This window comes from Megachile rotundata, chromosome 6, assembly GCF_050947335.1.
Source record: "Megachile rotundata isolate GNS110a chromosome 6, iyMegRotu1, whole genome shotgun sequence".
NCBI classification, from domain to species: domain Eukaryota; kingdom Metazoa; phylum Arthropoda; class Insecta; order Hymenoptera; family Megachilidae; genus Megachile; species Megachile rotundata.
Genome location: NC_134988.1, coordinates 9,402,560 through 9,418,764, shown reverse-complemented (window position 1 = coordinate 9,418,764; position 16,205 = coordinate 9,402,560). Strand labels below are relative to the sequence as shown.

The following is a 16,205-nucleotide window of genomic DNA, read 5'->3' as shown; positions in this document are numbered from 1 at the left end:
CTAATGATGACTAGCCTAATATATAAAACTGAAGAACTTTGGTTTAGAGAGAACTTAGAAGGACAATTGAGTTATTACTCTTAACAACCCTTAAGCCTAGTTGACTAACACTAAATTAATAATAAATTAGAGTAATACAGTACCTGGTCAGTAGGTAATAACGTAAAATCGTCCGGAGGATTGGTGATAACGTATCGTTTAGAAGAAGCATCGCAGGACGAGCTCGTGTCTCGAAACCTAAAAGAGTTGTATCAAAGTTAGACGAAAGGCATAACAGTATGGAAACAAGCATAGCCATAATTCATGATCTAAATTAAATACATGTACGATTAAAACTAAACTAAACTAAACTAAACTAAACGCTGGCAACAGTAACTAAACACTAAACAAATAAGTGACACGAAGATAATCGTAAAAAATGATAGGTATTTGTTGGATGAAGGCAACTTACGATCGTCGTTGCTCATTTTTTTTTCACGCAAAAACGCAAAATGCAAAAGTATGCGGCAAAAAATCAAAAAGTCATATAGTAAGTACGAGAATGGTATAGTAAAGAGATAATCAATGGCGGTACAATAACTGCAGCAGCAAGATGAAACATTTGTTGCATTTTTTTTAATCAGAAATATGTGCAGAATGTTCATGTAGAATTAATCCAATAAATACCATCGAGAGAAGGAAAAAAGACCGGTACCTGTACCTGTACAGACCAATGCACAGCATTCCATACGACTTTAATGCTGCGACAAAGAGGTCACCGTACTTGCCTCCTTCGCCGTATTGGGCTAAAGGTCCATCGTACAACGCGATTTGACCAACTCGACATCGATCTCTGTTGGCCAGACTGTCAGCAGTACTGCAATACAAAAATTACATAACAATTCATCAAGGTATAACACAAAGTTTGACGTTCAATTTTTTGCTAATTTACCTATAACCTCCTCTTAAACCTGCTCCTTCAGCTAAAATTAATTCTAACTCCGGCGTCGCTCCACCAGTGATCAGCGATCGAATTAAAGTCAGCGCATTTTGGTTAAAATACGTCTGTAATCAAACGAACGAGTACCAAATTAATTTCATTAACAGAGTGTCAGACATGATTTCTGTAGCGTCCACAATGTGCAGCTGTAACCTAAACTTTTAGCTCATGACGGTCATGCATCAGAGGTGGAAGCAGTAAAAATTCTAATAGAATATGACATTTTGATTGTTGGACGCATTCTAAGTTCATTAGGATGTAAAATTCAACCCTAACCTACATTTTGGACTCAATACATCTGGAGGGTGTGCGTCATCCAGTGATGAGGCACTTGAAATATTAAGTCCATATGGCACTTTAGCATATGGCACTTTGGCAAGCATTTAGGAACGCAATAGTTGACGCGTTCTTAATCTAAGTGCTGCTTATAATATACTCAAAGGTTATATATCACTTAAGAGATGACGAGGCACATCAAATATGTCTCTTTGAGACCAGGTATATTCCAAGTATGTTCGTATCAAACCTTTAAAGTTTGCAGTAAAGGCTTTAAAAGTTTACAGTCATGTAAAAGCTATGTGTCATCCAAACATGAAAGTCGTGGCATCTGAAGTATTAGATCAACATAATTCTTTGAGGCCAGAAATTACAATCATGTTGTATGGAGCTTAACAGTCGCTGCATCTTTAATCTAAGAGTATGTCCCTAATCCAAACAGGGGTAGCAATACTTAAAGTGTAGTTCAAAATCAATCTAATCTAAATAATAAATTAAAAATAATTTAACTGAAACTAACCGTTGACATTAACGAGTCTAGTACGCTGACAGCGAAAGCAGTACCGCAAGCAAAGGGTTGGGTAAGGTACAATTCAGTATCCGGGTCATCGTCGTCGTCCTGGTCGAGGAACTGTACGTTACTATCATTTACGAGTTCTGAAACAGAGATACACAATTAGATCGTATCTACGCATTCTGAAGATACGTAAGAAGAATTCGAATACCTGTTATCATTGGCACGTTTGCTCCATAAACGGATCCCCGTCGCTGTAAAACAATTGGGCTGCCAACTGCGGTCAAATTATCTTGCTCATTATTTGCTGCAATTGTCACTTAACATTTAATTTTGTATAGGTGATGAAGTATTGGCAAGGGTTGAAGCTCAAGGATTCAGCTCTGAAAATGATCGATATTAATACGAACCTTGGCTGAGCACACCAATTGTATCGTCGAAGGTCATAGCCTTGATATTAAGGGACGCGAGGATGGCTTCCTTGTCGGCGAGGGTGGGGTCATCATTGCTAGGCACTTTAGCCGACAGGATACAACACATGTCGCACAGATTTACGTTCACGGCACGCAGATCTGCTCTGCTTAATGGCGAACCCTGTACAAATTCAGTGTAATTAGATAATGCAGCTTACAACTTCAAAACCTCATTCACAACCTGGATAAGCTATTGAACTGGAACTTCATGTAGAAGCTAAATTTTAAGAATACTAGTTTAGGGCCAGGACAGACTTTAGACACTGATAGGACACTGTTCTGATCATCATCAAACTAAGAGGCAAGAAGTAGACAGGTTCAAATGTTACTTAGGAAGCTAGATGCTGATTCACAACCTGGACAAGCTATTGAACTGGAACTTCATGTAGAAGCTAAACTTTAAGAATACTAGTTTAGGGCCAGGACAGACTTTAGACACTGATAGAACACTGTTCTGATCATCATCAAACTAAGAGGCAAGAAGTGGACAGGTTCAAATGTCACTTAGGAAGCTAGATGCTGATTCACAACCTGGATAAGATATGGAACTGGAACTTCATATAGAAGCTAAATTTTAGGAATACTAGTTTAGGGCCAAGATAGACTTTAGACACTGATAGAACACTGTTCTGATCATCATCAAACTAAGAGGCAAGAAGTGGACAGGTTCAAATGTCACTTAGGAAGCTAGATGCTGATTCACAACCTGGATAAGATATGGAACTGGAACTTCATATAGAAGCTAAATTTTAGGAATACTAGTTTAGGGCCAAGATAGACTTTAGACACTGATAGGACACTGTTCTGATCATCATCAAACTAAGAGGCAAGAAGTAGACAGGTTCAAATGTCACTTAGGAAGCTAGATGCTGATTCACAACCTGGATAAGCTATTGAACTGGAACTTCATGTAGAAGCTAAATTTTAAGAATACTAGTTTAGGGCCAGGACAGACTTTAGACACTGATAGGACACTGTTCTGATCATCATCAAACTAAGAGGCAAGAAGTAGACAGGTTCAAATGTTACTTAGGAAGCTAGATGCTGATTCACAACCTGGACAAGCTATTGAACTGGAACTTCATGTAGAAGCTAAACTTTAAGAATACTAGTTTAGGGCCAGGACAGACTTTAGACACTGATAGAACACTGTTCTGATCATCATCAAACTAAGAGGCAAGAAGTGGACAGGTTCAAATGTCACTTAGGAAGCTAGATGCTGATTCACAACCTGGATAAGATATGGAACTGGAACTTCATATAGAAGCTAAATTTTAGGAATACTAGTTTAGGGCCAAGATAGACTTTAGACACTGATAGGACACTGTTCTGATCATCATCAAACTAAGAGGCAAGAAGTAGACAGGTTCAAATGTCACTTAGGAAGCTAGATGCTGATTCACAACCTGGATAAGCTATTGAACTGGAGCTTCATATAGAAGCTAAATTTTAAGAATATTAGTTTAGGGCCAGGACAGACTTTAGACAGTGATAAGACACTGTTCTGATCATCATCAAACCAAGAGACACAGAAGTGGACAGGATCAAATGTCATTTAGGAAGCTAGATGCTGATGTTAAAAGATAGAAACCTGAATAAACTATGGAACTTCATGTAGAAGTTAAATTTTAAGAATATTAGTCAGATGTTGATACTGAAAGGAACAACTTGATTGTTGAAAGTCTTTAGTGATAAAGATGACTCACAACCACATATACTGAAGATGCAGCTGTAACCTTCAATTATACTGAAGATAAAATATGAAGAGTATATTGCAATATGAGAAATATGGGACTTGCAATGTTTTCATCCACCCTGAAGAAATTTAAAGTGGTCTAAAGAGTAGTGGGTACAGAAATCTAATGTGACATGACCAGACCTAGAATCTCCAAATATGAAGTAGGTATCCATAACTTACATTTAACACCGATATTTTCGGTAGATTCTGCAACATCTTCCACTCGCGGCGGATGTAGTCGACAGACCCAACTATCACTACGTGTTTAAGCTCGTGGTAATGAAAATTGGAAGCTCGTAATGGCATGACAAGGTTTCTCAGTCCGATGAGGGGCGAGTCAGGATCAGCGAATAGGCAGACAACGACGTGTCCGTTGAGAACCGTCATGGCTGCCTGATTACGATCCAGTATACAGTCTTCGAGGTTGCGGGATGGACTCCAATGGAACATACCCGTCGAATCATATTTCATTTCGGTCTTTTCGAAATCAAAATCCTTCGCTTGATCGTCGGCGATTCCGACCTGAAGACCACCGTTGTTGTTCACGTTGGTACCTCCCGAAGCTCTGCTCGTAGGCCTACAAGAACAGTTCTTTATCTAACACGCATTCATCAACAATACAGACATCACTGTTTCATGAAAATTTCATTTAAATCTAGCTGTTAGTTTCTATAATATTCTTATACTAATAGGCTAAGTTCCTAAGTATAAGAAAAAAGCGTGTGCAATTATTTGTCAACTATGTTGTTTTGTTGAAAAGTAGATTTTAAGAAACGTTGCAAAATTAATTGTTACTATTATTATTAAGGTTTGTTAAAATTGACAGAAGTTGTAATGTGATACATTATACTTGTAACAGCATGCAATTATGATTATTTGTATATAATGAATAAATTATTTTTCAGATGGATCAAATTTGTAACTGTTTCTCTTATTTCAATAAATTGAATAACTATTTTACATTTAATGTTTCGTTTGTATGTTTGGCAATATAACGAGAATCTATTATAAGAAGCACAGACATGCAATTTACAAGCAAGCTTGACATGATAGCACACATATAGTGTACGATATAACTATGGTATAACGTGACGGTGTTAACAATAAAAGCATACATGAGCTTTTTGACTTCGTAGGCGAGGTGGTAACCAGGGTATGCTGACTCCTCTTGCGATCTGGAATCAAAAGGTATTTGTAACCTTGGATTCGTCAGTACAGAAAATGTCAGTCGGTAATTAACAATGAGATAATACTAGATGTGAGTATCGAAAGAATGTTAAATTTTATGTAGAGCCATGATACTGCCAGTTTTAATGCAGAGAATGAATTTATTGTTCAGCTTTGGATGATCGAGGTGATTAAGCATATTTAATTTCATGAGAACTTTGTATTCAATTTATAATAGAACTTTACAAGTTGAAATTACATATTTGATTGTGGATTAAGTTATAAATTGATTAATTTGATTGAGAAGCTTTTCAAATTGTTATCAAAATTTTGTTATCAAATCATATTACATTTTGTATGTTGAATTGGCCATTTGATATACAACCTCATATATACAACGTTGCAAATGGTGGAACAATAACGCAATTGTTTTTTAGTCACTCAATGGACTTACAATAAGCAGTGTGTATTTTCATAATACAATATTTGAATCAGAGTCAGGCATCTGGAGATTTAAGATTTAAACGTTGGTAATTTGTCGGTAATATAAATAACAATCAGTACTTGCAATTTTCAGCAAGTACAATTTTGTATATAGTTACATATCAAGAATAATTATTGCACATTCAAATGAAGAAGTGGATGTGATGTTCACTGGGTCTGTACGCAAAGAATAATAAAGGAGAAGTGTAATTTTGCAATAAAAATAAGGTTATATAGATTAAAATAATTTTTAAAATCGCATTTATTGCATATTATGGTCATTTGATGATAATTATTGATAGTTAACAACATTACCGACTGCTACCGACATTATCGCTGCTACTGACATTACCGACGGTTACTGACATTACCGACAGCAACCGATATTGCCGAAAGTTACCGATTTTACCGACCTTAATCGACGATAAGCAGTATTTACCAAGATTTATCAATAATTATCAATATTTATCAATAATTACCAAGATTTATCAATCATTACCAAGGTTTACCAATAATTATCAAGATTTATCAATCATTACCAAGGTTTACCAATAATTATCAAGGTTTATCAATCATTACCAAGGTTTACCAATAATTATCAGTATTTATCAATAATTATCAGGATTTATCAATAATTATCAAGATTGATCAACAATTACTAAGGTTTACCAATAATTATCAATATTTATCAATAATTATCAAGATTTATCAATAATAATCAATATTTATCAATAATTACCAAGGTTTATCTATAATTATCAATATTTATCAATAATTACTAAGGTTTACCAATAATTATCAAGATTTATCAATAATTAATAATCAATATCTATCAATCAATAATCAATCATAATAATCAATATTTATCAATAATTACCAAGGTTTATCAATAATTATCAATAATTATATCAATAGTTATAAAGATTTATCAATAGTTATCAATATTTATCATTAATTATCAATATTAAATCAACAATTATCCACAATAATCACCAATTACCGCCAATTACCATCACATACCGACAATTACCAATATAACACGAACTGCAGGCTCTCTGAACACCAAATTGCCATATCTGACTCAAATAAATTGAATTATCGTTACAAGTGCATAAAAAGTGATGTTCAAACACAGTAAACTCTAACATTTACTTATTTCTCCCAACGTTGCATGATTAATTCTCAACAGCGAAATCCCCACATCGTTATTAATCGTGACGCAATTAAGTACTCGCAAGTGGCCAGAGAAGCGAATGCATACTTGAATTTTTGTACATCAAGCGAGGATTAAATTCGAACTAAACTAAATACCTTTGATTGTATGGTTGAGTTGGACTCAATAAGCTGTCGTTTGTCGTTCGATTCACGTTCGGTTTCACCTTATTCACCTGCTTCGTTGAGTTCATCATGGTCATTCCAACGGAATTTCGATGATTTCTCATCGCTGTAACAAACAAGACATCACAGGTGTCAGTGAAATAAATCATCACTGTCGATAGTTAGGTATACTTATCGCATATAATCCGCATGCTATAAACAAATATCTTGTTTATAATTAGCCTACAATAAACAATATAAAGTAAATCTATCTATTTGTATATTTTTCCGTGATTCTTGGGTCATGAAACCCATTTTGCAGTTTCGACATTTTTTCAAAAGTTTGTCGAAATTATTTGTTTTAGACTGAAGATAACACATGAAGAACATAAACTTATGGCAGTCTAATGCGGTACAATTAAAGCGATTCTTAGATTACGTTATTCTTTTAGCGAATATTAGAGACATGATTTTGATAATTGATACAAATTGACATAACAGATAAACGTTAAACTAGCTCGAAACTTACCATTCGGGTCGTCTCGTTCACGACTGATCTCACCTAAAATTAATACATCCGAATTAACTCAGTTTTTCAAGGATTCAGAGGGGCGCAACTAATAGACAAAGCAACAATGATTAAGACAATTACAACAGTAGTCACACTGATCGTGACTTAACACCCCCCTCACTGTCTTAGCGCATCCTTACTTTCGATCGGCAACAGCCTACAGCCTCATGCTTACAGGCACGCATATCCTAAATCCTTTGCACGTGCTTTCTTAGAATTTTCAAAAGTTAGAATTGCCAATGTCTGGAGAAGTGTACGTGGTTTTCAAAGATACATCAAGTTGCATTTTATGAAGAAGAATGCACTTTATGAGGAAATTAAACAACATAAATTTATCGTTCTTTTTAATAAATAATTTGTAAATGATAAGAAATAAATAATTTTTACATTGTTCATTTTCAATGTATTTAATATTGTATTAGAATTTTTAGTCAATTTTGTACATTTTATAAATTTAGTTCTAAACTTGTAAATTAAAAAATGTTAAAATTATAAAAATTCTATATTTTCAAGTTTCTAAATATTTAAATTTATAAATGTCTTTTCAAATGATCATGTTCAAAAATTTTTTAATTTCTACAACTATTAGAACAGAAATTAAAATTCCTACAAAACATCTCATTTTTTTATAATTTTATTTCATGTTAATAATAAATGTTCACAAATAATTGTGCACCTAATATAATAAATAAGAAACTGTTTAATAAATATTACTTACTGATACTCTCTTCACTTTTATTTATAATTATTTAATCATTCTTTTGTTTTAAATAAAAAATGATGCATGATGTATCAATGAGAATCATAAAACATTCACGACATAAGCAATTTCTCTCCACACGTGCTAATTACATAAGAGAAGAAAAAGAAGCAGTTAGCTGTTTGCCACGGTAATAAGATGAAGCACCACCTATATATATATATAAAATTGGAAAACTGAATAAGAGTATGGAAATGTGTTCTGTCCAACGTTACCATAGAAAGAAATTGTAATAACGAATGTGACCCATACTACCGTGCTCTCTACAAACTATCAGACCAATGTTGTTCGAAGCGAAAACTTACACAAAACGCAGTATAAAAGAACTATGAATAATATTTAGGACACGTATGAATTATACATATCAAAGTAATGATATCGAGAAAAGTTTTCTAAATTTTGTAAACCAAGTATACATATATATATAGTATATCTACTTAGGGCATAAAAAAGTCCGTAGAAAAGACTAGGTCAGAACACCTGAATTCAAAACAGCATTTCTCAAACTGTCGTGAAATTTAACGCCCATTTTAAAATTCAGATAATTTAAAAAAAAAGAATTTTCTGAACATTTCTTGAAATGTTGAAAAAAAAGTAGCGATAATTTGATAATTATTAAAAGAGTGAGAAACGCTAATAATAATTACTGTTTTACTACTTACGCAGACGAACACCAGCAAATAGTTTTTCAACATGGTGATTATTTGGAAATATTAATTTTACTTATTGTTTCGATCGCTGCAATTTATTTCATTTTCGACTCGACTGATTACGTAACAAATACCACAATTACTCTCTATGATAAAATAAATTAATCATTGTGTTTTGTCTATTATAAATCAACGTTATAAAACAAAATAATATCGTCACTAAATGTGATCTAAAATCTATGGAATGATTACTATGTGTTCTCTAAGAATTTTGTTCATTATTCGTAACGAACAAAAGAGAGTAAAAAAATAGAAAGAAAACTGATAATTTGTCTAATGTCTGTATGTTCTAAAATGATGAATTTCTTATGACAGAAATTATAGAGAATCTACTATATACACAACTGAATAAAACTGTTAACACAAAATTCTACTATAGTCACATGCACTAATCAGAACCAAAGAAACTAATAGATGATGAAAATATAAATGAAAATCTAAGTTTTCTTCCTACTTTTTCCAAACTCGATATAGAACAGTGTTAGAGTCTAAAACAGGCCTGCTCAACTGGTAGACTCGAGCATGATCCTGGATAGTGATTGCAGCTATGTTATTACAAGAGGATTGGGGGTTGTATGACCTCTACAGATTTTCAATGATACAAGTAAATTATATAATAAAGTTCTAAGAATCCTTAGAAGTCCAGTATCCAATAATTTGGTATATGAACAACTCACTGGTGCCTTCTCATTATGTTCCTCACCCTTGAGAGTGCGGTTAACTACCCAAGGGCGTGTACAATTAGCTAGCAGGCCTCAAAAATTACATACTGGGCGTGATTAATGAAGGGTGTAACGTTTGAAGGGTGTAACTCCACCCAGGAGGCGTGATTAGTAATATAAGAGGCGTGGTTAGTAATTCAAGGGGTGTGGTAGCCACATACGGGGCGTTATTAGAACAGTGGGAGTGGCGTCCATCCGAGAGACGTGGTTTGTCACTAAAAGGTGATTAGCTATCCGTAGAGAGTAGATTAACTAATAAACAGAAGGGTAATAAACATAAGGGACGCGATGAATCGTTCAAAAGATGTAGTTAACCATCAAGAGGTGGATAGTCACTTATAAGATGTGATTTAACATCCAAATGGTATAGTAGATCACTCAATAGGTGTACATAAGTAATAGGGGAGTGGTTAACTGCTCAAAGGGCGTGGTAAGTCATCTGAGGGGCGTAGTTAGCAACCTATGAGGTGTGGTAAGCCACCCAATAGGCGTAGTTAGCTACGAATGGGCGTGGTTATCCGCCTATAGGGCGTGGTGAAACACTCAAGAGGCGTGGTCAGCTTTCAGAGTGACTTAATTAGTTACTCAGACTGAAACCTTGCCTGAAATAATAAAATCGTAGTACGAGGAACATTGAGTTGAGCAGGCCCAGTCTAAAATAGCAATTTCAAATTATAATTAACACAACTATGTTTTATGAAGGTTTAGTGCAACATTTTAAATTGAGGGTTTCCACATTTAAATATTATTAAATGTAATTTCTCGTGACCGTGTAAATTAATGATAATTGGATTATTATCGAAGTTTGATAAATCTTTGAAAAAAGTGGGAATCGATAGTTACAATCATGGACGTAAGAATCCGTGGATGGAGGTTCCTAAAATTTTATCTACTGAGCAAAAATCATTAGAGTTGTAGGATTTATATATTTTCACGTCCATGATTCAATACAGAGGAAACAAAAGAAGAAAACAATGAAAATAAAAGGACAAAAGATAATGATAATCAAGTGCAGACAATTGATAAAGATTAAGTCGAGAGGGAAGCACTTTTCGTGAAGCAGCCCTTCGAGTTCTTTCGTTCGAGAGATGAAAGCAATCAGTTATGGTGTACCGGTATATACTGTGTGATCGATTTAAGAAGAGCAGCTTGCAAAATTATAGCATGGTTTTGATTGAGGTGTGACTGTACCTCTTACGTGAACCATCTTGGGCAGTTCTGGCGGAGTGAATGTAGGGGGAGGATGGTGGTCGTCTGTAACAAACCACTACACATGTTAGCTACCCTAACTAATTCACCTAAGGTCTAGTTAGCTACTCTATTCGCTAATGCTATTCTCTATTGCTAATTTTTGCGTTCGAACTGACTAAAATCGAGCTCCGTACCAGCGTTCAAACAGATACATACACGAAGTTTGTAATTTAAAGTATAATCGAGTCGAACACATCTACTTACAAATGTGTTTTTCTTCCAACACCTATAATCGTATAAATTTTTCAAAATAAATTATCACACCTAATCGTTAATTGTAACGAAGTCACGCTGGAACGAACTTTATTTAATAAAATACCATTCTAAACATTACTACGTATTACTGCTGAACATAATAGCCTCCTTCAGGGAAGAAGTTTGTACTATTAATATAGTTACTAGTTATCAGTGTAGTAAATGTATTTAATTGATGGTACTGTACAGTACTACACTGTCAAGTAACTTTTAAATACAGTAATATACTATACAAGATAGTATACTAACATAATATCAACTGTACCATAGTTATTTTAGTGGATATCATAAGAAAATAGTAACGTAAGGCTGTACTGGTCGCACGCCGCACTGCGCATGCGCATGACGTCACACGCGAGAGCCAATCAGAGGCTACCTGCGCAGTACAGCCTGCGCTCGTGCATCCATCGTTCCTCTATCTTAAAATGAACATGTATTATACTTTCTTTATTACTTATTGCAAAGTAAATTACGTCATTTAGTAACGTATAAAATAGGTAATTGAATAAGATAGTTTGTTAATATTATGTTTCAATATTTAATTGTTAAATAATAAGTGAATATTGTGCCTCAGTATAATACGTAGTAACAGAACTTAAATCTAATCCTAAAGGAGGCTAATGTGCTCGGCACTGTACTTGTTACTCAGACTACCGTTCCAAATATTGCTCGTTGCAACGCGGACGAGTAATAAAATTATGCGAACAAATCTCTTCCGCGTTGTACAAACGTTGTTTAAAACAGTAAATAGAGTGAAACAGGATGAGCAAGCAATACTTTCATGCTAAATAAAATCGACAGAGGCAAGGAACAATCGATCGAATCAACTATGGAGAAATATACAAATGTTTCTTGAAACGAAATCGAACGATCCGTTGCAAAAATGTCTTTGCCTCTGTTCAAAGATAACTTATCATGCTTGGAACATGCAGTAATAAGTTCTTAAGATGTGAATATTTACTTGGTATCGCGAGTGCAGAGTTCTTTACAAGTATAAATTGTGCAATAGATTAGAGAATTCGAAAGATTGTAGGATTCTATCGTGCCAAAGCAGAAAATACGGAGGAAAATTTTTAACAGCGAGTGTGAAGCTAGAGTGAAACTCGACGATTGTTAATTATTTGCGGTTATTTATATTGCGAACTCGCGTCGTTTGTTGTTCGCGCGATATACGTGAGGGGCCACCTTCTTTTCATTAATTTTCAAATTAATTTTTCGAAATTTTTTAAGTTTTAAGTATTGAAAATTGATGAAATCTCTGGGATACAATCGGAGAGCCATTTTAAATAATAGGGCAATTGTTATTTATTTAAATGGGAGACATGGAAAAGTCCTTTGTGGTAATAGTACTACATGATGATTTAAGAATTTAAACATTTTCGTTGGGTGTTGAGTTTGGGTCATATATGGAAGTAAGACTAAGGTTATTCTTAGGATTTTGGGATTTTGGAATTTTGACACTTTGGAACCCACAAGTTTGAGTCCTTAGGACTTCAAGATTTTAGATTTTTTGATTCTTAGAATTTTAAAAATTACAAGTTAATTTTTAAAAGTTTTGGGCATTTGGATCTTCTGCATTCCCATCTGTGGCAATATAACAAGATTCTTCTACATAGAATGATCTCTTCCTATATTGCCAATTTTTTACTACAGTAGCCTTCATGGCAATATAACGAAGATCTACTGTATATTAGTAAACTTAATATCCTTCTGTATCAGAGATTTCATAATCCACTAAAATTACATTAAAGAATAATTTAAACAATTTATCCTGAAAAGATGGTGGCCAAATATAGCCTACTTCTTACGATACGCGTTTCGCATAATCGCGTGATACGTAATAATAGACGCATACGTGTGTATACAAATATTAATTACGGATATTATACACCGGCTCCATATTAAACTTACTTGTGTACGAGAAGTCTTCACCTAAGTAGTAGTGGTAGAGGACGAAGAGAAGAAAATTCGAACAGATAGACACATAGAAAGTTAGTTAAAAGACATCTTTCATGACGTTTGGTGTGTATATTGTGAAGTGGGCACACAGACTGGTGAGTCTAGGTATGATAGATATACTCATCACGTTTAATCGCATATGTGTAAGTGAGTGATGGTATATACACACACATATATGCATACACGAGTGGGCCATAGGTGAATTAGAAGTGAGAAAATGATAATGTTTGCCTTTAATGAGCGATGCTAATGAAATTAATTATTGACTGTTTAAATCCCTTTTTATTTGACATTTTTATCCTGTGCACACATCGCTCATTTGTACCTGCCTAGTAGATATTGTTGTCCAATTACACAGACTTATTTGCTTCAGACATTGCTTACAATTGTAAGATATTTGATGTGTGGACATCGGGACAGTTATTTTATATATAATAACACAGATAAGATCATTAAATATATCTGACTTGATGGAGGCATTGAAAAGTGTCACGCGTGGCAGCGGCTTAAGGGGGCATATCATCATTGAACATAGTTTATTTGGGTTGTGACATATCAAGTTGTTACTATACTGTGTATTGTTGGATTAAATCAAGGATAATCATCAGAACAATTTTTGAAATGTACATTCTTACTCGAATGAACAAGTCTGAGACGTGATATGCTGCCTTAAGCCGCTGCCACAAGAGTTATTAATCTGCACTTGATATGTACTATTGAATTATCGGTGGAATATATTGGTGGTTTACTGACTTATTTTCAATAATGTCTTCTTAAAGATTTTGGGTACTGATTATCAATAAGGTGGCATGTCACGTACAAAACAAGTTTCTTTGTATTATAACATGTCATGCTGTTGGATTAAATTAAGAACAGGTACAAGAGGAATTGTTTAAAGCAACTCATTATACATTGTGACTCAAGTAAACCATTTTCAGAGGTGATATGCAACCTTAAATCGTCGCCACGTTTATACTTTCTATATTTCTATAATACTTTGTATTATAACATTTCATATTACAATTTCTGTTGCTCATTGTTAGATTAAGTTAAGAATAAATACAAGAAGAATTGTTTAAAGCAAGACAATATATATTGTGACTCAAATAAACTATTTTAAGAGGTGATATGCAACCTTAAGCCGTCTCCACGTTTATTCTTTCTATATTTCTATAATACTTTGTATTATAACATTTCATATTACAATTTCTGTTGCTCACTGTTAGATTAAGTTAAGAATAAATACAAGAAGAATTGTTTAAAGCAACGCAATATATATTGTGACTTAAATAAACCATTTTAAGAGGTGATATGCAGCCTTAAGCCGTCGCCACGCACATTAATTTCTACACTTCAGTAAATATTAAAATTTATAATCAATATACTACTTGTATTCAATTATTATCTTCCACAATAATTGTTTTTGTAGAAACCTTCAATATTTTAATTCTTTTATATTGTTAAAGAAACAATTGATTTATTTAAACTATAATATTATGTTGTATTAGAAAATTGTCCTGATGTCCTCAACTGATTATTTCACAATTAAATAATTTATTTTAAATTGCAATTTACCTAATAAAATAAGTTGAAGCATATAAGCACTGTGAACACAATGGATCGCGTATGAAAGTCGAAAGTTTGTAACGAATCGAACACACTTAAGAAATTGAAGCTAACATCGGGACACCGTTGGAAAAACTTTTCGACACAATCGTTGACTTGTTCAGAAACAAAGATTAATCATCTAGTTCTAAGATATTCTAAAACACTTGAAATATTTAAATACTGAACATCGATGCAAAATTAAGTTGGAAGTACATAGTTCAAGACTCAAGGCAAATCACATATCGCGCAAATTCGGTACCGATTAGTCTCAAATAATTCGCTTACAACAATTAACCATCGAAAGAACATTTACATACCTCCAGAGAACTACATTCAGAACAACACTGATATAGAAATATGTAATCTCGGTTGCCAACAGAAAGAAATTGAAAAAAAAAAAGATAATGAAAGAACATCACATCAATAGAAGACTCAAAAAACACTAACATTATTCTACTTTGAAATCAATTATTATCGTTATGAGTTCGAATGGCGTTACAGAAATCAGCGCAAAAAAATACGTCTATGTTTTCCAACTTTCGATCAAAATTCAAGAAACTATTCCTGCTGTATTATGCATTAAAATCGTTACGAAAGTAAATACTATCTCTATTAATTAATAGATCGAAATTGAATCTTACTAACCTCGACAAAATATATTTTATAACCACTTTTTCCTATCACTTAAAAAAAAAGATCTAAAATTCTTCGAATTTATTGGCAAAAAAAGGAAAGAATAACGAAAAGAAAAATAGAGAGAATGAAAGGAATGACACGTGGAACACAATCTACACTCGGGGGGATACATACTTGTTTTTCCAACGATCTGAACAGCTCGCACGCCTTTCCGGAATGTGGCCACTGCCCGAAGGGAGGAGAACCAGAGCTGTTAGTTGTCATATCAAAATAACATGAACCTAAATGCGGGAGGTGGCAACAGGTGGACAGGAATGTCTCGATCGACGTGTCACGTGAGTCGAAGATTCGAGTGCAACGTAGACCTTTAGCGGGGGCAAATTTGCCCGGAGAGTTGCCCCGAGGATGTGAGGAAACTAGATATTTTGCTAGGAGATCAGTTTCTATAGTGGTGAGACATTCTAGAAACGATACGTCGAAGCATTTGACTATGGGAGATTTAGCAGATTACGGGAGACTTTCGTTATATTGCCGCTATTGGCGTACTTATGGTTACTGTATGGCATGGGGATCTATGGTCACTATATCAAAGATAACTTTTCGGTTAATTTGATGTATAGTGAAATTCAAGGATCTTCTGCCATTGTCGATTGTTGCAATATAGCGAGAGTCTACTGTAATCCATTATATATTCTGTATATTAGTACATTTTATTCTGAGTTTATTTAGGAACCGAATCGTATCTTAATTGTATATTGTTACAGATCCGTCAGAATACAACAGGTG

At 34.0% G+C, this 16,205-nt stretch overlaps 1 protein-coding gene and 1 long non-coding RNA gene across 38 annotated transcripts in view; one reads left to right on the top strand and one right to left on the bottom strand.

Moving 5' to 3' along the window:
- The window catches only part of slo (calcium-activated potassium channel slo), a 139,511-nt gene that overhangs the window by 8,315 nt on the left and 114,991 nt on the right, over window positions 1–16,205 (bottom strand). For 12 of the 37 annotated variants that reach the window (XM_076532436.1, XM_076532433.1, XM_076532446.1 and 9 more), the window contains exons 14-26: window positions 15,594–15,644; window positions 13,128–13,148; window positions 10,902–10,964; window positions 7,477–7,509; window positions 6,942–7,074; window positions 5,096–5,155; window positions 4,161–4,557; window positions 2,180–2,363; window positions 1,981–2,088; window positions 1,776–1,912; window positions 932–1,044; window positions 695–856; window positions 144–237 (exon numbers count right to left, since the gene is read on the bottom strand). In XM_076532436.1, coding sequence (XP_076388551.1) covers window positions 144–237; window positions 695–856; window positions 932–1,044; window positions 1,776–1,912; window positions 1,981–2,088; window positions 2,180–2,363; window positions 4,161–4,557; window positions 5,096–5,155; window positions 6,942–7,074; window positions 7,477–7,509; window positions 10,902–10,964; window positions 13,128–13,148; window positions 15,594–15,644 — 1,556 coding nt within the window. The remainder of the gene's footprint in view (window positions 1–143; window positions 238–694; window positions 857–931; window positions 1,045–1,775; window positions 1,913–1,980; window positions 2,089–2,179; window positions 2,364–4,160; window positions 4,558–5,095; window positions 5,156–6,941; window positions 7,075–7,476; window positions 7,510–10,901; window positions 10,965–13,127; window positions 13,149–15,593; window positions 15,645–16,205) is intronic. The other 25 variants (XM_076532439.1, XM_076532457.1, XM_076532449.1 and 22 more) reach the window with 15 other exon arrangements.
- On the top strand, window positions 233–906 carry LOC143264581 (uncharacterized). Its single transcript, XR_013038357.1, has 2 exons — window positions 233–529; window positions 624–906. It is a non-coding gene; the product is annotated as an uncharacterized LOC143264581 (long non-coding RNA).